General features: G+C 38.1%; 3 protein-coding genes, 1 long non-coding RNA gene and 1 pseudogene across 7 annotated transcripts; 3 read left to right on the top strand and 2 right to left on the bottom strand.

The window, feature by feature from the left end:
* The first annotated feature begins 2200 nt into the window (after nt 1–2200).
* Nucleotides 2201–8523, top strand: LOC103440238 (probable nucleoredoxin 2). Its single transcript, XM_008378906.4, has 6 exons — nt 2201–2800; nt 5734–6228; nt 6589–7223; nt 7789–7916; nt 8000–8099; nt 8240–8523. The coding sequence occupies exons 1-4, from the start codon at nt 2627–2629 to the stop codon at nt 7814–7816; spliced, it is 1332 nt and encodes a 443-aa protein (XP_008377128.1). The 5' UTR covers nt 2201–2626; the 3' UTR covers nt 7817–7916; nt 8000–8099; nt 8240–8523.
* LOC139198366 (uncharacterized) lies at nt 4647–5090 on the top strand. The gene is made up of 2 exons (XR_011583805.1): nt 4647–4780; nt 4884–5090. It is a non-coding gene; the product is annotated as an uncharacterized lncRNA (long non-coding RNA).
* LOC103440320 (pentatricopeptide repeat-containing protein At1g20230-like) lies at nt 7843–11034 on the top strand (annotated as a pseudogene).
* A 27-nt stretch (nt 11035–11061) lies between these two features.
* On the bottom strand, nt 11062–13633 carry LOC103440239 (probable prolyl 4-hydroxylase 3). Of its 4 annotated transcripts, none has more exons than XR_530071.4 (9): nt 13256–13631; nt 13058–13142; nt 12801–12898; nt 12605–12702; nt 12176–12305; nt 11850–12037; nt 11667–11756; nt 11459–11582; nt 11062–11372 (listed from the first exon to the last, which is right to left on the bottom strand). XR_530071.4 is itself a non-coding variant. In XM_008378907.4 (8 exons), the coding sequence occupies exons 1-7, from the start codon at nt 13444–13446 to the stop codon at nt 11683–11685; spliced, it is 864 nt and encodes a 287-aa protein (XP_008377129.1). In that variant the 5' UTR covers nt 13447–13633; the 3' UTR covers nt 11062–11372; nt 11667–11682. The 4 variants fall into 4 exon arrangements, 1 of the variants encoding a protein (XP_008377129.1); XR_530073.4 differs by having other exon boundaries at nt 11459–11578; XR_530072.4 differs by having other exon boundaries at nt 11459–11508.
* Nucleotides 13634–15061: 1428 nt separating this feature from the next.
* LOC103440240 (uncharacterized) lies at nt 15062–15736 on the bottom strand. The gene has a single exon (XM_008378908.4). The coding sequence runs from the start codon at nt 15734–15736 to the stop codon at nt 15191–15193; it is 546 nt and encodes a 181-aa protein (XP_008377130.3). The 3' UTR covers nt 15062–15190.
* Between the last annotated feature and the right edge of the window lie 6205 nt (nt 15737–21941).

Raw genomic sequence — 21941 nt, 5'->3', positions numbered from 1 at the left:
GAATGAATCTGAAAAGAACCATTTTTCAAGAATAACTTATATAAAACGGCAAAATTTTTCGTGGTTATTTATTTGACCACGAGATGTGTTATGTTAAAAAGAGAAATAGATTTGAATAATGTTGGAATGCATGCAAGTAATATCTTTTGTTAAAATGCATGCATGAAATAAACATGTTGGATGACTAGTGAAGTTAGGCTAGTCAACCTTCCTTGTGTAAATTAGGCAAGTTAGGCAAGTTAGGCAAGTTAAGCTTATGTCTACTTTCTTTTCCTATATATATGTTTCATTTGTAATTGTTTCTTCATGAAATACACATCCAAAATTCTACATGGTATCAGAGCAGGAACTCTAAATTCCTGGCTCTATTGATCGTTTCCGCTAAGTTTCTTTTACTCTAAGCCAAGATGGCTGGAGAACATTTACTCTAAGCCAAGATGGCTGGAGAACTTTTACTCTAAGCCAAGATGGCTGGAGAACATTATGAAGCTGAGTGCTCGATGGATGCTCTGTTGATCGTTTCCGCTAAGTTTCTTTTACTCTAAGCCAAGATGGCTGGAGAACATTTACTCTAAGCCAAGATGGCTGGAGAACTTTTACTCTAAGCCAAGATGGCTGGAGAACATTATGAAGCTGAGAGCTCGATGGATGCTTTAGCTCTACCTAACGTTGTTCAAGTTTGTGGCACGAAGCCATTATTCTTTGTTTGCGGCACGAAGCCATTTCAAGTTTGTTTGTTTGCGGCACGAAGCTATTACTGTTTGTTTGCGGCACGAAGCCATTTCAAGTGGGAATTTGGTAACATGGCGCAGCAAGAAGCAAAGCGTTATTTTTACTAAACCTCTTCCTACGATTCAGTTCATGCGCATTCTGTCCAAGCTTGGCTCAAGGAATCCCCTCGATCCAGCTTGAGGGGGAGTGTTGGAATGCATGCAAGTCATATCTTTTGTTAAAATGCATGCATGAAATAAACATGTTGGATGACTAGTGAAGTTAGGCTAGTCAACCTTCCTTGTGTAAATTAGGCAAGTTAGGCAAGTTAGGCAAGTTAGGCTTATGTCTACTTTCTTTTCCTATATATATGTTTCATTTTGTAATTGTTTTGATATGAAATAGCAAGTTAGGAAATTAGGCAAGTTAGGCAAGTTAGGCTTATGTTCTCTTTCTTTTCCTATATAATGTTTCATCTTGTAATTGTTTTGATATGAAATACACATCAAAAATTCCACATGGTATCAGAGCCAGGAGGCGGGCCCGTACTGCCACGTGATTGGGTGGGTCCCCGTTGGCCCCGCGTGATTGTCCACGTAGGCCAAAGATGCCACGTGTTTGGGTGGGTCCCCATTGGCCCCGCGTGATTGGGTGAGTCCCGACATGGCTCCACGTGGTTGCCGATGTGTGGAAATTCACGTGTGACCCATAAGTGGGGTCTCACGTGCGGGGGAGTGTTGGAACCCCAGTCCCACATCGGACAGAGGGAGAAGAAAAGAGTGCTTTAAATAGAAATACCCCTCTCTAACTAATATCGAGGCCTTTTGTGATAAAACCCCACACCTGAGGATTGTGCAGGTGGTTAAGTGAGGACAGTATCGGTGTTGTTAGAGTGGGCCCTCGGCCCGTCGACCTGAAAAATTCCACAAATAAAGAGGGCAAATCACGAGAAGACAATAATCCGAATGTACTCAGTTGCAAAGTAAGAATTTGATTGCAACGAGGATATAATTTTTATTTTATTTTTTTTAAATTTGCTTACGTGACCTTGATTTATGGTTAAAGAAAATTGAAATTTAACCAAAAATTAGTTGACAAAATAAGTAATAAAAATTTTATTCGAAATGAATATCAATAAACCAACAAAATGTATAAACGATGAACGGTTCAATTATTTGACCTGTTCATATTGCTAAACAGTCTCTGTTTGAAATATTTTACCATAAAACTAGGAACTCCTTTTAAAATTTGCAAAATAAAAATACGTCAGTCCCAAGAGATTTGCAAAGATTATTCTAAAAAAAATAATGCAGCTGGTGCGTGAAGGGGCTCACATTTTCCTGGAAAAAGCATGAATATAAAAGTTTATTAAAGAGAATGGAAATAAGTAGCGACGGACATGTGTCCCTCTGTTGGTTTTGGCTTTTATAAATCAAAAACCATCTACTCAAAAGTCCTTTTATGACTACACGGACCTAGCCTCCTTTGCCTTGATAATTAGAATTCATAGCTATCCACCATTCAAAGACCTAGACGTGTGTCACCTTCTGGTTGGTTATGGTTGACCTTTCACACTAAGGACAGACTAAAAGTTGGTTTTTTTTGGGTACAAAACGAGGTAGTGATTGGAGAAGTAGCAGTTTTGCAAAAAGCAATTGAGAAGTAGGAAATCAGAGTCTCTAGGGTTGGGTTGGGGGCAGATTTTCGGATGTATGTATGATGGGGAGGGGGGCTTAATTAGTATTGGATGTAATGACGTGTTGGAATAAGGTTCTTTGGAATGGAATATAAGGAGTTGGAAGGATAGTAGTGGAGGCTCTACTATTTTTGATTGATTTTTCTTGAGCTCCTACAGCGCTCTCTCTCTCTTCTGTCTTCAATCCATATTGTGCCAGTGGCAGAGAAAGAGATCGATATGAGGGAGATGAACGTGAAGATCAGTCATGGTTCTGAAGCTGCAGTAAGCAACGGTGGTGGTGGTGGTGGGTGTGGTGGCGCTGCTGCCTCCGACCCCGTCTCGAGCTCAAGAGTCTCATCTCTCCTGGCCTCCAAAGATCGTGACTACCTTCTTTCTCCGACTGGAAACCAGGTATCTGTCTTTCAGTAAATTAAGGTTTTTTCCCTTTAATTTTGTTCCTTCCGAAGGAGAAGAAAAGTCTAACTGAAATTTAGAGACAAACACCTGACTGAAAACAGTTTTCTCTTATGGATAAAAATCCAAAGATATACGGAACATAAAACGAATATTTTTGTCGGAATTTTTATGCAATCCGATTTAATAATTCTGAGATGGATCTGAGATATGTACTATCTCTGCAAAACATAAAATATGACTAAAAACATAGCTGCATATCTTCCCGTTAATCCTTAAACAAGATGAAGATTTATAATCTTAGATTTAATGGAGGTCCATATGTATATGTGTGTGTGTGTGTGTGTGTAAAGTACAAAACTAATTTAACAAGACGATAATACATGATCGTGTTGTTCTTGGGGATATTTGCGAGTCTCTTGATCGAGGATTAGAAAATGTCAAGATTCAACAAGATAAGAACGATCGAGTTTTGAATGTTACAATTTTAAATTTGTGTGCTTGCACTTATGATAAATTTTCTTATTTTGTTGAGCTGAATTTTAGATGTATTGTGAGTCTATGAGTTTTGCATAATATATATATATATATATATATATATATATATATATATAGACACGTACGCGTACGTCTTTGTTTATTAAGTATTTCATGCAAGAGTGCGTAAATTACGTAAAGCTTTTCTCAGAATTCATGCTTGCTGAAGGAAAAAGAACGTTCACGTAAGTGCATGCTATGCTGATGATCTATAGAACAAAGAAAAGGGAAATTTACAGTACGTATTTGACAAATTTCATCAAAATATGTAAATCTTCTAAACACCATCTTAGGCAATCTCTAAGGGAGCTAGTAAAATTTTCGTAAAGTGTTATTTGTTAACCCATTTGACACTATACTACTTTAAAAATTTGTCACTCCAACTTAATTTTCAACTAACTCTTCAACTTTCATCCTTCAATTTAAAATATAAATATGTTTAACTTTTATCTTATCGTCTAAGCCCAAATTTTAGTTTCAAAATCTTTACTAAATAATATTTTTAGCAAAATATATAGTGGGACTTAATTTGCGCAATTGAAGAAATGCAAGGTCAATTACTAATTTTTCAATTTGCTAAGGGTTACTCCCTCTGATTGAGATACATGTTTCTTGCGCGACAACAAATTTAACTTTCTATTCAATTGCTACATCTTTTGGAGATTCTTCTAAGAGCAATATTCAGAGTGATTATATTGTCATTTTATGAATTATTATAAATGATAAGGTTTTTTAGATATAGCCTTTTAATTATGAGGTTCGAGGTCATCCACCCTCCTTTATGATGATCAAACATTTGAGTACACGAAAATTCGTTTTAAATTAAAGAATTTAATTGTTGACGACCGCTCCAAAGAAAAACTGAAACCTCTCTTGGCTCAACAACATATTATGTGCTTAATGATCTGTACATTTTAAAGTAATTTCATTACCAACGAAGATTAATCTCAAACTTGGATTTGGATCTCTCTTGAGCAGAGGTCTGAATCATCCTAACCAGATAACAAAGGAATTCAACGATTACAAACAAAATTTCCTTAAAAGTTATAATAATTATAACCGTTAGATTAAAATCTAACGGCCTATGTTATTTTATAAGGAGGATTCGAATGCCTACTCAGGAGAGGATACAAATCCTCAAACTTATTTCTTATTGATCACTCTATCTACCTCACCATTGAAGTAACTTATTATTCTCAGCAATTTACTCTGAGTGTTGAAGATTGAAATTTACCAAACCAAAGCAGAAACGCAGAAAATTTTGACGCTATTTATCACGAGATGAACATGATAAAGTGGTGTCACAATCAAAGATGGACAACCACGCACTGTTGATTGTCTAAGTCGACATGTGGCATCCTAATGTCAATTCCGTCCCACATCAATGTTACTGGGGCAACACGCGGTCCATTCACGGCCATCCACCTGCATGTTTATTTGGTACAACATCCGCTTTCAAGCTTAACTAGATTCTTTACTTTGGGTGAAAACCGGCAAATTTCAGCTCATTGATCGATGTATCCCTCTTGTCGGAATTATTCAGGCGGTCCACACCTACTTCCAGATGCTTCTGGTCCATGCACCGAGCACTTTGGATAAGTATTTGCGTGGAATAATGAAAATAATAAAGGACATATATGTTTTTTTAAATGAAAAGGTCTTTAGTCAATATCTTTATTCTTTATAATCTTACGCGCTAAACCTTACAATATCAAAAAATTATATGTTTATCATTTATTTGTATTATTATTTATATAATTTCTCTAATAGAAATGAGATTCACATGTGTTAGTGGGTTCTACTAGATGATAAGCGTACTACTATTCTTACATTATTTCATTCGGTTAAGGTATTTTTAGAGACCCGTCTTTACTATGTTAATTACGTACTCTATGGTTGATTCCAAAGAAATTAGTGTACGTTAAAGAAAATTTAATTTAGGAAATAATTTTAATTAGATTATTTTTAAAGGAGAGGCTAAATTTTACGTAAAATGCCATGTAATTTTCTTATAGTTGATTCGAAAGAAATTAGTGTACATTAAAGAAATTTTAATTAGAACATCTTGAAAGGAATGCTAAATCTTACATAGAATGCCACATAATTTTTTTCGAACACTTTGGGCGGTATGTCAATATTACGTAAACTGACATAGAGATTGTGTGAGATCAATTTTGACATATAAAATTTAATGTGTTTTTACTTTTTAAATGTTTTGTTTTGTGGATCCTAGTAATGCACTAATCATTATAAATTATGAAATTAGTTTTGAAGAGTGGTTTGTATAAATATTATTTAAAAGGAATACAAAGAAATATGTAAGGTGGAGTAAAAGGACATTAGGCATCCACATAGGCCCTTAAATTTGCATTTAACATTTTAATATATTGCAGGTGAAAGTTTCTGATCTTAATGAGATGATAATAGGCCTCTACTTCTCAGCCAATTGGTACCCGCCATGCTGGAACTTCAACCAAGTCCTAGTTGGCATCTACGAGCAGCTGAAGAGCAGTGGGTCCAACTTTGAGATTGTGTACGTGTCATCTGACGAAGACTCTGAAGCCTTTAACAAATACCATGCATGCATGCCGTGGCTGGCCATTCCTTTTTCTGACTTGGACACCAAGAAAGCCTTGAACCGTAAGTTTGATGTGGAAAGTATTCCCAGCTTGGTTATTTTGCAACCTAATGATAACAAGGAAGAGGTTACGTTGCATGATGGAGTTGAAATTATCTACCGTTACGGGGTCGATGCCTTCCCTTTTACAGAACAAAGGTTGGAGGAATTGCAAGATGAGGAGAGAGCGAGGCATGAGAACCAAACTCTGACCAATTTACTAACAGCCCATGATAGAGATTATCTTTTGGGTCACCCCATGCCTAAACAGGTAAAATTTTGTCTATACTTTCGAGCAGGCCTTTATCCAAGTACATATAATCTTGCTAAGAAACTTTTAATGTTGTTGATAGTGTGTCGATATTATTTTCTCAAAACTTACCAACATGCTATTAGATATTTTAGACAATGTCATATATGATGTACAAAGAACTCTTGCAGTATAACATATATGCATGATATATTATATTCACATACCCCAAATTACTTATCCCACATCTTTTTAATTTTTTAATATTTTCTACACACCACTAACCCTTGATAAAAAAAATATTAAAAAAATAAGTGTGTGGGAGAAGTAATTTGGGGTATGTGAATATAATCTCCTATTTTATATCTCTTGTGCACGCAGGTGTCAGTTGCTTCATTGAGTGGCAAAACCATTGGACTCTACTTCTCAGCTCAATGGTGTCGTCCGTGCGTTAATTTCACTCCAAAGTTGATCTCCATCTACGACATGATTAAGGAGAAAGTGCTAGAGGATGATCACGATGGAGAAGACTTCGAGATAGTATTTGTGTCGAGTGATCGTGACCAAACTTCGTTCGACTCATACTTCAACACCATGCCATGGCTAGCGTTGCCCTTTGGGGATCCAAACATAAAAGAACTTGTCAAGCATTTTGACGTCAAGGGTATCCCTCTTTTGGTAATTTTAGGGCCTGATGGTAAAACTGTGACCCAGCAGGGCAGAAATCTTATAAATTTATACAAAGAAAATGCCTATCCCTTTACGGATGCCAAAGTGGAGTTGCTGGAGAAGAAAATGGATGAAGAGGCTAAAAACCTCCCTCGGTCGGTGTACCACGGAGGGCATCGACACGAGCTGAATTTGGTGTCGGAGGGCAACGGAGGAGGGCCCTTCATATGTTGTGCTTGTGATGAACAAGGATGTGGCTGGGCTTACCAGTGTCTTGAATGTGGATATGAGGTGCACCCCAAGTGTGTGACTGCTACCACTCCCAATAGCAATACCAATACCAATAGGTGATTTATTGAAGCTTATTAATATTACTAAATTACTAATTAAACTTGTGCTGTATTATATAATTTGTGATCTCGTTTTTTAACTAAGGTTTGGGATTGAGAATAATTAATTCCCTATTTAATCATTTTATTTGTAACATTTTTCTAATTTTTAAAGTAATTTGGACTTCATCATCAGTTATTATCGATCTTCATGATTCATCGGCTACTAATCAGTACGATTTTTATTTTTTATTTTTAATTATTATTATGGGGAAGGGGAGGATTCGAAAATTTCTAACCCAACATACGTGGCTGGAAACCCAACATCCAATTTACTAGAATATTGAACTACATGCAATCTAATCTTTACAATTCATTGTCATTGTTCCCCGTGGCTTTAGTCCTGGCAATCATTTCGCGGCATACTTGTAAGTTTCAATTATTCCGTGGCATGCTTTCCGTTACAGAAATAAAGCAGCTGATGGATGCCGTCAGTACTCGAAATTTTTTATCTTAGTGCTCGAATTTCCCTTGACATTAATAATATCCAGTTTACATTAATTTGTTCTTCTTTTCTGGTTAGGCCGACGTTGATAAGAACGGGACTCTAGATTACATCGAATTTATAACTGCCACCATGCATCGCCATAAACTGGAGAGGGACGAACATTTGCACAAGGCTTTCCAGTTCTTCGACAAGGATAATAGCGGGTTAGTTTAATCAATTTAATTAATCCAGAGTTTTCGATAATTAAGTTCTACTGAATCATCATTGACTGGTTTAAGCTGTTCAGGTTTATCACCAGAAATGAGCTGAGACAAGCAATGATTGAATATGGTATGGGGGACGACGCTACTATTGACGAAATCATGAATGATGTGGAAACAGATAAAGTAATCATCTATACACAAATACGTATTATATGTACACACATTTATATATTTGCGCGTGTATGAATATGTATATGTATGTATATTGCCATTGTGTTTCTCCAGTGTTTCTCCAGATGACTGAAGGCTTAAATTTTTTGTAGGATGGAAGAATCAATTACGAGGAGTTTGAGGAGATGATGAGGGTTTGAGGCCGTCACGATTCTGATGATAAACTCAAAGCTTTGCATGACTGCCTATGTAAAGTAAACCAATGTCCATAAACAAACTCAAGAGCTGTTATATATCATACGCACTACATGGCCAAATTAATAATAATAATATACAAATTACATGCTGTAAATATAAATATGTTGGGCTAAATTGGCTTTGAAGCTTTCTGTATTATGAAATTTATGAAGTGGAAATAAACAGTACTTATTACAAACTTTTAGTCAAAAATAAAATTTGACGAACATTAGGCACTAAATTGTTGTGTCTACTGGCTGTAAAACTTGGGGTTTCACATTCGAAAAACGACAAAACATTTTCTTTTGTTTTCAAGTTACTACCTTAAAGTCATTAAATTCTTAACTAGAACTTTTTTTGTGCCTAACTATTTAGGCCTCCTCCGTTACCTATCAGCTTACCACGTGGAAGCTCAGATTTCGGTTAGACGAAAAATTATGTAAATGTTAGGTAGTAATGTGAAAAAAAATGAAATATTTTGTGTTTTTTTTTTTTTTTAACAGCGGGCTCGAACCTCAAGGGCTGCTATGTAATTAGATCGCATGATTAAGATAAAGATTACACGACATGTCGCTCAAACGTGGACATATTTTGTTCTGGTGTTCTGGTATTCTGGTTGGCACTTTTGGAGGGAACCGGTTGCAGAGGAAACCATGACAAGGCAACCTCTGAATCTGCTAGAAAATCTGCACAAAACACTGCTCCAATTTCTAAACCCCTTCACAGCTTCCTTATCGCAGGCGCGTCAAGCCCGCGCACAAATCCTCAAAACCGCCTCTCCAACGACACTAATCTCACAACCAAGCTCCTCTCTCTTTACGCCAACGATTTGGGAATGGGGGTTCAGATTCATTGCTCCGGGATCAAGCAGGGACTAGTGTCAGACAAATGTGTCGTCAGCGCGCTTATTGATATGTATGGGAAGTGTGCCTGAACGTTTGAGGATGTCACGGTTTTTCGATGAAACGGATCAAACGGATGTTGGTGCTTGCGATGCTTTAGTCACAGGGCTTTCGCGAAATGGTCTTGTTGACAACGCACTGGAGATGTTCCGGTGGTTTAAGGGCCAAGGAATGGAACTGAATATTGTGTCTTGGACCTCGATCATTGCTAGTTGTTCTCAGAATGGGAAGGAAATGGAGGCTTTGGAGCTATTCAGACAGAAGCAGATTGAGGGTGTGAAACCAAACTTTGTGACCATCCCTTCCTTGCTTCCAGCCTGCGGCAACATTGCAGCCTTGATGCACGGGAAGGCAGCCCACTGTTTCGCTCTCAGGAGGGGGATCTCTAACAATGTGTATGTGGGTAATGCATTGATTGATTTGTACGCGAAATGTGGAAAAATCCACTTGTCTCGGCTTTGTTTTGATAAAATGCACGCCGGAAAATGGTCAGACGCCCAATTTCATCAGCTTTACCCGCATACCGTCTGCATGCAGCCAGAACGGTTTGTAAAAATGTGGTTTTTCGTTAAAGTAAACAGTACCGGCAGTTTTTCGTTAAAGTTCCTATTATTTTAACAGTATGTCAAAGGAGCATGGTCTAAAACCTAGAGTGGAGCATTATGCTTGCCTGGTGACACTTCTCGGCCGGGCTGGAAAACTTGATGAGGCTCATTCCATGATCAAGAAAATGCCGTTTGAACCAGATGCTTGTGTTTTGGGAGCTTTACCAAGTTCTTGTGGAGTTCACGGTAATGTGAATTTAGGCGAGTCTGTTGCAAAGAAGCTCTTCAATTTGGAACCGAAAAATCCCGGGAACTACATTCTTCTGTCAAATATTTATGCTTCCGAGGGCATGTGGGCGGAAGTCGATAGCGTGAGGGATACAATGAAGAGTCATGGTTTGAGGAAGAACCCTGGCTGCAGTTGGATTGAACTGAAGAATAGAGTGTTAGAATATGAGCATGAGTATGAATCGGTAAACTTGGTTGTAGGATTAGAGATTGAATAGGAAGTCTTGTTGAGAATGGATTTGTAAATCCATGTTGTAACTGGACTGTTATTTGGAATGAATTGGAATTCCATATGGATTTTAATAGGGGAATCCTTATAGAATTTGACTAAGATTGTATAGTATATATATGGTGGCCTCTGCTCTCGCAGTGCGAACTCAATATAAGACTAAGACCTATTATTAGTTGAGAACCTTGAACACTGAAGAGAGGAGAAGGTGCACTACAACATTGTTACAGAAATCAGACATGGCAACCGGTTCAAGTTCATCTACAGGTACGGTTTTCTCCATACATTGGTTTAATGAACGATGATTTGTGTTTTGATAACAGTAGCTCATATAACTTGTTATTGGTTTATGTTTATTCTAACATAGAGTGCACATGCTTCTTGCAGGAGACAAAGCGCATCTGCAAACGAACCAAATTATTGACAAGCTGGATCAACTGAGCTCGGAGATGAAGAAATCGGGATGCTTTCCCAATACCGAGTTTGCATTGCAAGATGTGGAGGAACACAGTGAAAAGTTGGCGGTGGCGTTAGGGCTTCTGAACACTCCTCCCGGCGTGTGCATGGCGGAACTAGGACTTGAAGACACCTCAATTCAAAGGATGAATCTCCTTTTGAGGTACTCATGTGGTGCCCTCGTTTGTTTGCTTCAGTTCATCATCTTTACAAGAACGAATGATTGCATCGCTTCAATAAATTCGCCAAGAAGGCAGTCTTCAATAAGTCCGGTGACTATCATGTTGTAAGTAAATTCGACAAGAAGGCACCAGTAGTACAAGAAAACTGAAGAATTTAAATGCTAATAGTGCAAAAGAATGTACAAATTGAGAAAATGTGACAACATTATAAAGGTTAAAACGAATTTGTAATTACAAAGTTCCTCTCGATAAAATTATGTTGTTTTGGTATAACTTCACAGTTATCTCAAGGTATAAATTGCTGAGAGACCAGAAAATCAAGTGAATGGCGGTTCAGACCATACCATACGCACTCGGTTAGAATCGTATGGCTGCTTTCATTTGTCAGGGATTCTAAATCTGCTAACTTCCATAGACGACCTGCACGGCTTAACTCTCTTCATATCCTGCGGAACACATAAAGATATTAGACAATGAAGTCAAGGAAAACTATTGATGGATTATTGCAAGATGTTTAAGATTTTGACGCCACCTTGCGAGGGCCTTTTGTTACGTCAAGGCAACACCTGGTTTCTTTATGGACTAGAACACGGAGGTAAATCATCACATAAAGCCGAGGCTAACCACCAGTTACAGGACATCTAACAAAATCCTAACTTTCAAGCATATTTTATGCAGAATGTCAATTAATTGAGCAAGGCGTATTCACAAATTAATGAGCAAAAGTAACAATGCTGTACCTTTACATAAAACGACTTAGACTTTGTACTCTTCAAGATGCATCCATTTTGTAGAAGACCACTTGTTACCAATTATCACAGGGCATCCACCTATGACAGCGTATAAAATGAATAAAAATCAATAACAATATATATGTTGGATAACCCAAAAAAACAGAGAGCGGAGAGTGCAAAAGAGCTTGCCATGCAAACTTGACGGGTCTAGAGTAGCATCGGGCCTCATGCTCCAGAATAGTAGTGCATCACCCATTTTAGGTTTCACTGCAAGTCCCTGTTTACCACATTCAGATAATTCATTCCACCATGGCACAGAGCTGATATTCCCCTTTGCAGCAGGAAACACCGTCTCACCGCCTTCTTCAACATCTGACCTGAATCGATGGCAGAAGAAATGGTGGATTAGAGAGAGAAAACAGAAAAAACCAGAGACATAAGACACGGGAATGCAATACAAATTAAGTTACTTTAGTAAATATATTGAACGTGTGGGAAGAGAAAAACAATCTTACAGATACATCAAAAGAGTAGCAACCCGTTGGCCACCATTCTTGGTGTTGAATTCATCTAGGAAGTAATCAAAATGTGCATCGTATTTTTGCCCAACTTCGTAGTGGAGAATCTGAAGTCCTTCTCCATGCTCTGAAAATTGCACGCAAGAATAAAAATCAGCAGATAATCAATACACTGAGATATAACCAATACATGGAGATAAAAACACTTATAAAGCAAAAAGAACAAATCCAAATTTGTATTTCAGCATCATTGAACAATATTATAGTAGTAAAACTCTTTTCCCTTTGAAATTTATGCGATAAAAAGGCATTTGATTTAAAAGAAAGGTGTCACGGACTCACCGTACAAGGCACTAATCAAATAATCATTTGACAAAAAGAAAAATAATGGATTAGAAGAAACATAAAGGTGTAGTAGCATCATACCTACAGGAATGAAAGTGAAGTCTGCTATTCTCTTCTCGATATCCCGAATTATTTTATCGCGTCCTCTCTTCAGAAACATTCCGGAGCTTGTGCGCACCCTGCAGAGAAGGATTTCTCAGGCATCGTAAAAAATTTCTGAGGTGACACCAAGACTACATTTATACATGTAGAGATCGAAATGCTTAGAAATGCATACCTACTATCTTTGCTTTTCCCAGTCTTGCTATCAACAACCGATGACTTTACCATATGAGGTTTCGCAAGATTTATCAAGTAGTCACATTCTTCCTTGGACTGTTCAAAATCATATCAAGATTAACTTTCTCGAACAATTTATTCAACATTAATTTGAATAATTCACATTTCAGGTTTCTCACGAAATATAAAATTAAGATCAAACCACAATCTGATACACATAAAACAGATTAATTAATTAAAATGAGGAAAACTAACCAAGAAATTATGATATACGAAGGCTCTGGGCTCCCAAGAAATCACTTCCGTCCACTGCTCTACTCTATTCCCCAATCCATCACCTCTGGAAAGCAAAATTACATATATTTACTTAAATCCAGAAAAATGATGATAAAAGGAAAGCAAATTAACTTAAATTCCGAACAGATCGAATTCACTTAAGAGCGAAATGCGTACCTCTCGACGGTTTTCCGCCTAAAAGAGCTGAGATCGTTAGGTGAAGAGTCGTCGGTGCTGACCGGAAGCGACACGGTTCCGAAAGCGAGAAGCATGAGAAGCACCACCGATAGCATTAACAGCATCGACAAGACGAGCATGAACGTCGACCATTTCTTGCTCTGCAACCGACCGTACCTCCCCTTCGCCATTGTTGAACGAGCTCCGAAACCCTAGACCTCTGATCTGGATGCAAAAGCCCTAATTCTCATGCAAAAGCGAGCGCTGAGTGCTTAAATTCTGAGCTCCCTGAGAACTCGGTGACCCGGAAGCCTTCAGAATCTCAGTGAGGGAGATGGTCAGAAGGCCAAGCAAGTGATTATGTCATTTTTGAAACGTGTCCGTTGTAGGTCGGAAGGTTAACTATTAGCTAGTCAAGTTGACGAAATTACCCTGCTGTTTGTATTTTGGGAGGGTCAATTAATGGGTATTTTGGTGATTTCGGATATGGCGGTTTTATTTTCCAGCTTTTGCAGTGTTGTGGGCGAAAGATTTTTCAGTGTGACCGGTACACGAGATGGTACATCAAATATTACTAAACAAATGGTGGGATTTGTGTGTTAAAAATTTAATAAATTAAAAAATAAAATTTCCCATCACTTACGTAAAAACACTTGATATACTACCCGTATTCCCATCACGATGAATAAAATTTCGTTGTGGGCTGCACACTGGTTATGTTCAGGAAATCTAATTAATTGCTTTTCTTTTCTTTTTCTTATTTTCTGCCTGCAGGTTTGAATGATAAAATCGATCGCATCTGGCACCAATGTAAAATTGGGGCTAAAAAGAAGACACTAACAAGAATCAAGCATGCCCGATTTACTTACGTCAATTGATTCTCCTTTGATTTACTTAATTCAAAATAAAAAACAAAAGTGAGCGAAAAGGAGCGTGTGGATATTTCATTTTAAAAATGTCGCTATGCTGCGGCATGAATCCAAAGCGAGTTCGAGCGGCATCAAAATCCCTCTCTATAAAAGGATCCATCTTTCTCTACTTAAAGATATATGAGGCTTTGAAAAAGTGAAAGAAACCTGAGCTAATACTGAATCAAATAGGCTTAATTTCTAAAACTTCCAAATGGATCCGATCAGCAAGCAGGTGCGAGCAATCATAGCGACTCGAGGTGAAAAACGGAGTGCCGACTATCCTCCCCTACTCCTTTATTTGGGCTTGGGACTGACATCGTAAGATAAACATACACACGCAGTTGCGAGCAATACCAACAAAAAATCTATCTTAAGACTCTTACCAGCATCACCTACTCCACGCTATATCATTCAAAGCAATCACACAATCACAGATACATAAGCCATTGACATAAAAATGGACTTTCCGAGATAACACTAGCCTCTACGATTCCATAGTGATTTATGCTCACTGAAACCAGATCTGGTCTCCAGTTTCTGCTAAACAAAATTCCAATCATGCAGACACACGACACATTTCTGGTCGGAGATCAAACCAGAGATTCTCGAGTGTCACCGGTTTCATACAACCCCTAGACATTGTTGTATGCAACCGGTGATGTGACAGATTTTCTCGAGATCATATACAATCCCTAAGCATGGTTGGATGCAACTGGTGATACGACCAATTTTCTCGAGATCATGGGACCTCCATTCATTCCCTCTACAAACCAACTTTGAGCTCTAGCAATTGGTTATAGTAATTTGTTTCAAAAACTTGGTGCCTTGACACTTTTATGTTGTTTCAAATCAACCCGTACATCAACAAAACCATTGCAGCTAACATTGAGCAAAATTTCAGCAATCTATACCTTTTTCTGTAAATACTTTATTTAATCATTGAAAATTACCACACAGAGCAATATTACATACTCAATCACATTTTTTACAAGAACAGAAAGTCAAAAATCGGGGTTTAACCTGCTTAATCTTGACCGCCTCCTCGCTCCTTCTGAATCTGCTGCCGCTGCTTCTCGGCGAGCTTATCTATCGCCGACTGCACCGCATCATGACCGCCGATGAGCAGTCGGGTTATAACTTCCGGATCCGTCTCGAATCGGGCCTCCTCGAACTCCTTCCTAGCGTTCTCCCTCAGCACGTCTCGCCAGAGCACGCCTCGAGAGTCCGGCCACATGAAGAACCGAGTCGCCCTAATTATGTCTCGGTACAGACTCAGCGCCTCCCGCCGAGTGCTGGTGAGTCGCCGCCGATTCAGCAACTCCTCCTCCTCCTCGTCGAGGTGTTTTTCTTTCTTCACTATGTGTCTGTCCAGAAGCTCCTCCACGGTGTCCGGGCCCTCGTGCAATAGACGCCAGCTACAATTGAAAACGGCGTCGTTGCGCCCGATGATGAGCTTCAGAGGGATTCGACATTTTTGTAGATTCGCGGTCATCTCTCTGCTCACTTGGGGGGTTGCAGAAGATTGGAGCAAATAGAATACAAAGAGAAATGTAAGGTGGGCCGAAAGCATCATCGAACTGATATGGGCTTAAAAACTTTTACTTTTAATTAGGCCCAAATGTGTGGAGGATCAAAACATTGGATTTTTATTTTTTTTTAACAAACGATAACGTTAATGGATACATGCCAGTTGTTAGGGTGTAAGGGGACTGGTGGGATTAAACCCGCACTAGGTTCCATAAACATCATTAATTTCGGCCACTGCGTTGAATGACGCCAATATTGTTATAAAAAAAAAAAATTCATTAATGTATTACCTAATTTAACCAAATAATACAGTTGTATTTTTCGTTAAGATCATTTCTGTATAAGTAAAATTGGACATACTGATTTCCAAACCCTTGATTGTCTCTACATATTATTTTTCACTCTAAAACAGCGCCAATTAGGAATTAGTTATCGGTTATTCCACTCATCCACCAAATTAATTTAAATCCTAGTCCATGACTGCTTTCAAAAATGCATATTACATTAAACTACTTTACTCGATAGGAATAAGGATTCGAACTCAAGTATGAAGAACCAGAACATTACGTTAACCAATCGGTCAAGTTTGAACTGCAGCTAAACATTTGCTAGACCAAAAAAAATAAAAGAAAAAAGAGCAATTACCTTGTAGCCCTAAGTTCCTAAACTTATTCTTTTTCCATGAACCGTTAGTTCTCAAGAATCAAAGGGTGTAACTGCACTTGACAGCCAGAGATTTAGTATTGTAATGTCGCATGTGGATGTTAAAGTCCGTTTATTTTCTATGACAAGTAAATGACATAGTTGGGACTCATTATCTCTTCATGTTGGATAATTATTCATGAGTTTTCATTTTTTGCTTTTATGCCTTTACACTATATTTGGATGAAGAAATTTAAGATTGTTAAATAATTTTAAAATGACGAGATTTTATTTTCTAGAATTTGTGAATTTTCTTGTTTGGTTAATAACAAAAAAAAAAAAACAATGGAATTGAATACGAAATTCGTTATTTTTAAACTCTCAATCATATAAATTGGAAATGATACCTATTTACATAAAATTTAAACTTGGGAATTGAATGTCCCAAATTCCAAGGTTTTTTCTACGTGAAAATTATAAATTTCTATATTTATGAATCCAAACAAGAAAATTAGTGCATGTCAATTTATAAATTCTGACTTTAATCCAAATTTTAAATTTATTTCCCTCATCCGAACATAACGTTAGAGATAAAGCGTGCGATAGGTACCGACTTCACTTTATGCCAGCCTATATGCATCAGCTAACTTCATTTCTGGACCTGGAGCACGGAACCAGACATACGAACACGTTTTCTTGCATTTAATATTTTTAAAACCAGTTTTGTCTATCCTTTCCATATCATGAAGTTGAAGTTTTTATTAGTTTCAAATAACGCAATCTTGTTTATTGAATTGAGAAGTTTGTATGTTGAAAGTGTGTTACAACTTACAACATCAGATTGCAGATGTAAGAATCTAGCTTTTTACTTTTCCTTTATTTGTTGTTTTGTTGTGCGGGTGCTTACGGATGTGCATGCGTGTAACAGAGAATTAGCATTCCTGAGATAAAGAACCACTCGTGGTTCTTGAAGAATCTCCCTGCTGATTTGATGGACGAGAGCAACCAGTTTGAAGAGCCAGATCAACCAATGCAAAGCCTTGACGCAATCGTGCATATAATTGAGGAGGCTACTATACCAGCAGCTGGAACCCTTGGTCTGAGCTCTTACATGACGGACAACCTTGACATGGACGATGATATGGTACTTGTTAGCAGCGGGGAAATAGTGTACGCAATTTAATTGGAGTACGTGTTGTGGTACTTGTTAGCGGATGAGAGTTTTTAGTGTCGGTGAAAAACTAGCAAAAAACAAAGAGAATGTACAATAGTGTGTGTCATAGATTATTAGCATAGAAAACCAGATAGGGGGATTGAAGGCTCTATGCTATATTATCTCATACAGTCTCCTTGGAGGTTATAGTTAGATTCATATATTTGATAAGTTTTACTAATTACAAGTTTTACTAAAAATTTACCGGAAGACTTTGATCACCCATTTGTATGCTGACGACAGTGACAGGATTCACAACCTCTTTCCCACGCAAATCACATCAACCAATTTTATTTTTCTTACAACAAATCACGTATCTGTCATATGCAAGTTTTTTTTTTGTTTTTGTTTTTTTTGTTTTTTTTTTTGTTTAACATGAGAAAGAAGACTTTTTTTGGAATATGGAGAGTGTAATTGCAACGGAAACATCCTAGATTTTTGACCTAATATTGAGTTTGGTTTCATGATAGAATTCCTGGATCAAACACACCCTAAAAAAATATATAAAAAAAATCAATAAGGTCAAGTGACACGACATCATTTTAATAGGAAAGGTGAAAACAATATAGTTTCAGTACTAGGAAGATTCACTTGAACAAATTCTAGGAAACTATGACTCAAACAAAATTCTAGGCCTTAAGTATTTTTGACAAATGATAAGTGTTTAAGATATATTCTTTATAATATTAGAGAAATCAAATGGTTGATCTATAACTCACAAAATGGTTGTAGCTCAAGTAATTTTACTCCCCAATTTTATGTAAAACATAAAATAAAATAAAATTCCTAATTTACATAGTAATTTTTTTTTATAGCTAGGGACGACTTCGACCATGGCAATGCAATTAATATACACTAGTTTTGGATGGAGAAGTTTCAAGATATAGCAATGCAATTAATATACACTAATTGCAATTAATCACAATTAATGTACAAAATATGGATCATCATCACATATCCTTAATTCAAAGGTAATAAATGAGCATCTAGTTTTATTTTAATTTTATTTTATATAGGGGCTACAAACTCCGCCTGTGTAAGTTTATCTTACATTGCCGGTCACAAGCCCGGGTAAAGGAGGAGGGGGAGGGCGTCAGGTAGTCGACAGCCGGCACTCTTCAATTACGTCTAATCCTTATGAAAATAAATCCAGAACGAAATCGCGCTAAAGTTAGGGTGTCACCTTCACCCGTAAGTGGCGCGCTGTGTGGCCCGAGCACAATGATAAGTGAGCAAGGGTCGCTGTATCTTCATCGGCACCCGGATGCAGTGTTAAATGAGCAAGGGGGCCATAGAAACTTCTTTTCGAACGACTCCACTCAAAGTTGTTTGGGAGCATATGCTCCTATCAACTTTACACAGGACACACAAAAGAAGTACTTTGATCCTATAGGATCGGGAGGGGGTAAAGAAGCTAGGACAGAAGGGTAGAGTTCAAGAGAGTAGAATGCGTTTAGGAACGTGAAATATAGGAACCTTAACGGGAAAATCTATGGAAATAGTGGAAGTTATGGTGATGAGAAGGATAAATATTATGTGCCTACAAGAAACTAAGTGAGTTGGTCTTAAGGCAAAAGATCTAGAAAACTCAGGGTTTAAACTTTGGTATTCGGGCACAAATAGAACGAGAAACGGTGTTGGCATCATCGTGGACAAGACCTTGACACAAGATGTTGTAGATGTCAAGAGGGTAGGAGATAGAATCATGGCAATCAAGATTGTAATAGGACAAGAACTCATCAATGTGATTAGTGCGTACGCACCTCAAGTAGGGTTGGATACGAGTTCGAAGGAGAAATTTTAGGAAGACCTTGGAGACTTGGTGCAAGGAATTGCCCAGACGGAGAAGTTATTTATAGGAGAAGATTTAAATGGACACGTGGGCAGGGAGACAGGCAACTATGGAGGTTTTCATGGTGGCCATGGTTTTGGGGAGAGAAATGAGGATGGGGAAGCTATCTTGGATTTTGCAATGGCATATGATCTCTTCTTAGCCAACACATTTTTTAAGAAGAGAGAATAACATGTGATCACCTACAAGAATGGGTCGTAAAAAACACAAATAGATTTTCTTCTAATGAGGAAAGGGGATCGTATAACTTGTAAGGATTGCAAAGTCATACCAAGAGAGAGCTTGGCTAATCAACATCGCTTGTTGGTGATGGATGTACATATCATAAGAGTGAGAAAAAAGAACAAGACTTGGAAGTGCCCAAGGACTAGATGGTGGAATCTAAAAGGAGAAAAACAAGTCATTTTCAAAGAGAAAGTAATCACCCAGTGTGGGTGGGATAAAGAGGGGGAAGCTAGCCAAAGGTGGGATTCCATGGCTAGTTGTATCTGAAAAGTAGCAAAAGAGGTATTAGGAGAGTCCAAGGGCTTTGCTCCACACCAAAAGGAATCTTGGTGGTGGAAAGAGGAGGTACAAACAAAAGTGAAGGCTAAGAAGGAATGTTGTAAAGCCTTATACAAGGACATGACCGATGAAAATGGTGAAAGATATAAAAGAGCGAAGCAAGAGGCGAAGAAAGCTGTGAGAGAAGCTAAGTTAGCGTCTTATGACGACATGTATAAGCGACTAGATACCAAAGAAGGAAAGTTAGATATCTATAAACTAGCTAGAGCAAGGGAAAAAAAGACAAGGGACCTAAACCAAGTGAGGTGCATCAAGGATGAAGATGGAAAAGTTCTTGCTACAGAGAATGCAGTCAAAGACAGATGAAGATGTTATTTTCATAATCTTTTCAATGAAGGACATGAAAGGAGTACTTCTTTAGGGGAGTTGAGTAACTCAGAAGAGTGTAGAAACTACTCATTTTATCATCGAATTAGGAAGGAAGAAGTGGTTGTAGCTTTGAAGAAGATGAAGCATAGAAAAGCAGAGGGCCCAGACGATATACCGATCGAAGTGTGGAAAGTCTTGGGAGAGACAGGTATAGCATGACTCACTGACCTTTTTAATAGGATTTTGAAAATGAAGAAGATGCCAAATGAGTGGTGAAAGAGCACTTTGGTGCCTATCTACAAGAATAAGGGCGACGTACAAAATTGCATGAACTATAGGGGTATTAAGCCAATGAGTCATACAATAAAGCTCTGGGAGAGAGTCATTGAGCATAGATTGAGGCAAGAGACACGGGTTTTGGACAACCAATTCGGGTTCATGCCAGGGCGCTCAACCATGGAGGCAATCTATCTCTTACGAAGATTGATGGAAAGATATAGAGATGAGAAAAAGGATTTACACATGGTCTTTATAGATTTGGAAAAATCGTATGATAGGGTCCCAAGAGACATTCTTTGGAGGATTTTAGAGAAGAAAGGAGTACGAGTAGCATATATCCAAGCTATAAAGGATATGTATGAAAGAGCAAAGACTGCCGTAAGAACTCATGAAGGACAAACTGAAAGCTTCCTCATAACTGTAGGATTACATCAAGGCTCATCCTTAAGTCCTTACCTTTTTGCGTTGGTAATGGATGAGTTAACAGGACATATTTAAGATGATATTCCTTGGTGTATGCTTTTCACAGACGATATAGTGTTGATAGATGAAACTTAGGAATGGGTAAATGTGAAGCTTAACCTTTGGAGAGAAGTGTTGGAATCTAAAAGTCTTCGCCTAAGCCGATCAAAGACAGAATATATGGAGTGCAAGTTCAGTGCAAATGGAGGCCAAAATGAGTTAGGGGTGAGGATTGGAGATCAGGAAATACCAAATAGCGATCGTTTTCGCTACTTAGGATCTATCTTGCAAAAGAACGGAGAATTAGATGGAGATCTCAACCAGAGAATATAAGCTGGATGGATGAAGTGGAAGAGTGCATCCGGCGTGTTGTGTGATCCCCGTATGCCACTGAAGCTCAAGGGAAAATTTTATAGGACGGCAATAAGGCCGGCGATGTTGTATGGCACAGAATGTTGGGCGGTGAAACATCAACACGTACACAAAATGGGTGTAGCGGAGATGGGGATGCTTCGTTGGATGTGTGGGTACACGAGAAATTATAAGATTAGGAATGAGGATATCCGAGGTAAAGTAGGAGTAGCTGAAATTGTAGGAAAATTGAGAGAACATCGGTTACGGTGGTTTGGACATGTGCAAAGAAGGCCTACTGACCCTCCGGTTAGAAGATGCGACTACGAGACAGAGGTTCAGGGCCGAAGGGGTAGAGGAAGACCTAGGAAAACTTTGGAAGAGACTCTAAGAAAAGACTTAGAGTATTTGGATTTCAACGGAAGACATGACACAAGACCGAGCACAATGGCGTTCTCAGATTCATATAGCCGACCCCACTCAGTGAAGAAGGCTTTGGTGTATTTAACACAATACGTTGAAATGAAGCAAAGCTTATTTATTGATATGTCCGATAAGTTACAAATATGTACATAT

The sequence above is a fragment of the Malus domestica genome, chromosome 08 (genome assembly GCF_042453785.1).
Source record: "Malus domestica chromosome 08, GDT2T_hap1".
NCBI classification, from domain to species: Eukaryota; Viridiplantae; Streptophyta; class Magnoliopsida; order Rosales; family Rosaceae; genus Malus; species Malus domestica.
The sequence above is the reverse complement of the archived record's forward strand: the minus strand, read 5'-3'. Positions and strand labels throughout refer to the sequence as shown.

Coding starts and splice junctions, on each gene's coding strand:
- LOC103440238 (XM_008378906.4), top strand. CDS start 2,627: ATGAGGGAGATGAACGTGAAGATCAGTCATGGTTCTGAAGCTGCAGTA. Junction 2,801..5,733: donor TTTCTCCGACTGGAAACCAG/GTATCTGTCTTT, acceptor AATATATTGCAG/GTGAAAGTTTCTGATCTTAA. Junction 7,224..7,788: donor AGCAATACCAATACCAATAG/GTGATTTATTGA, acceptor TTTTCTGGTTAG/GCCGACGTTGATAAGAACGG.
- LOC103440239 (XM_008378907.4), bottom strand. CDS start 13,446: ATGGCGAAGGGGAGGTACGGTCGGTTGCAGAGCAAGAAATGGTCGACG. Junction 13,143..13,255: donor AGGCGGAAAACCGTCGAGAG/GTACGCATTTCG, acceptor TTTGCTTTCCAG/AGGTGATGGATTGGGGAATA. Junction 12,899..13,057: donor TCGTATATCATAATTTCTTG/GTTAGTTTTCCT, acceptor GATTTTGAACAG/TCCAAGGAAGAATGTGACTA.
- LOC103440240 (XM_008378908.4), bottom strand. CDS start 15,736: ATGCTTTCGGCCCACCTTACATTTCTCTTTGTATTCTATTTGCTCCAA.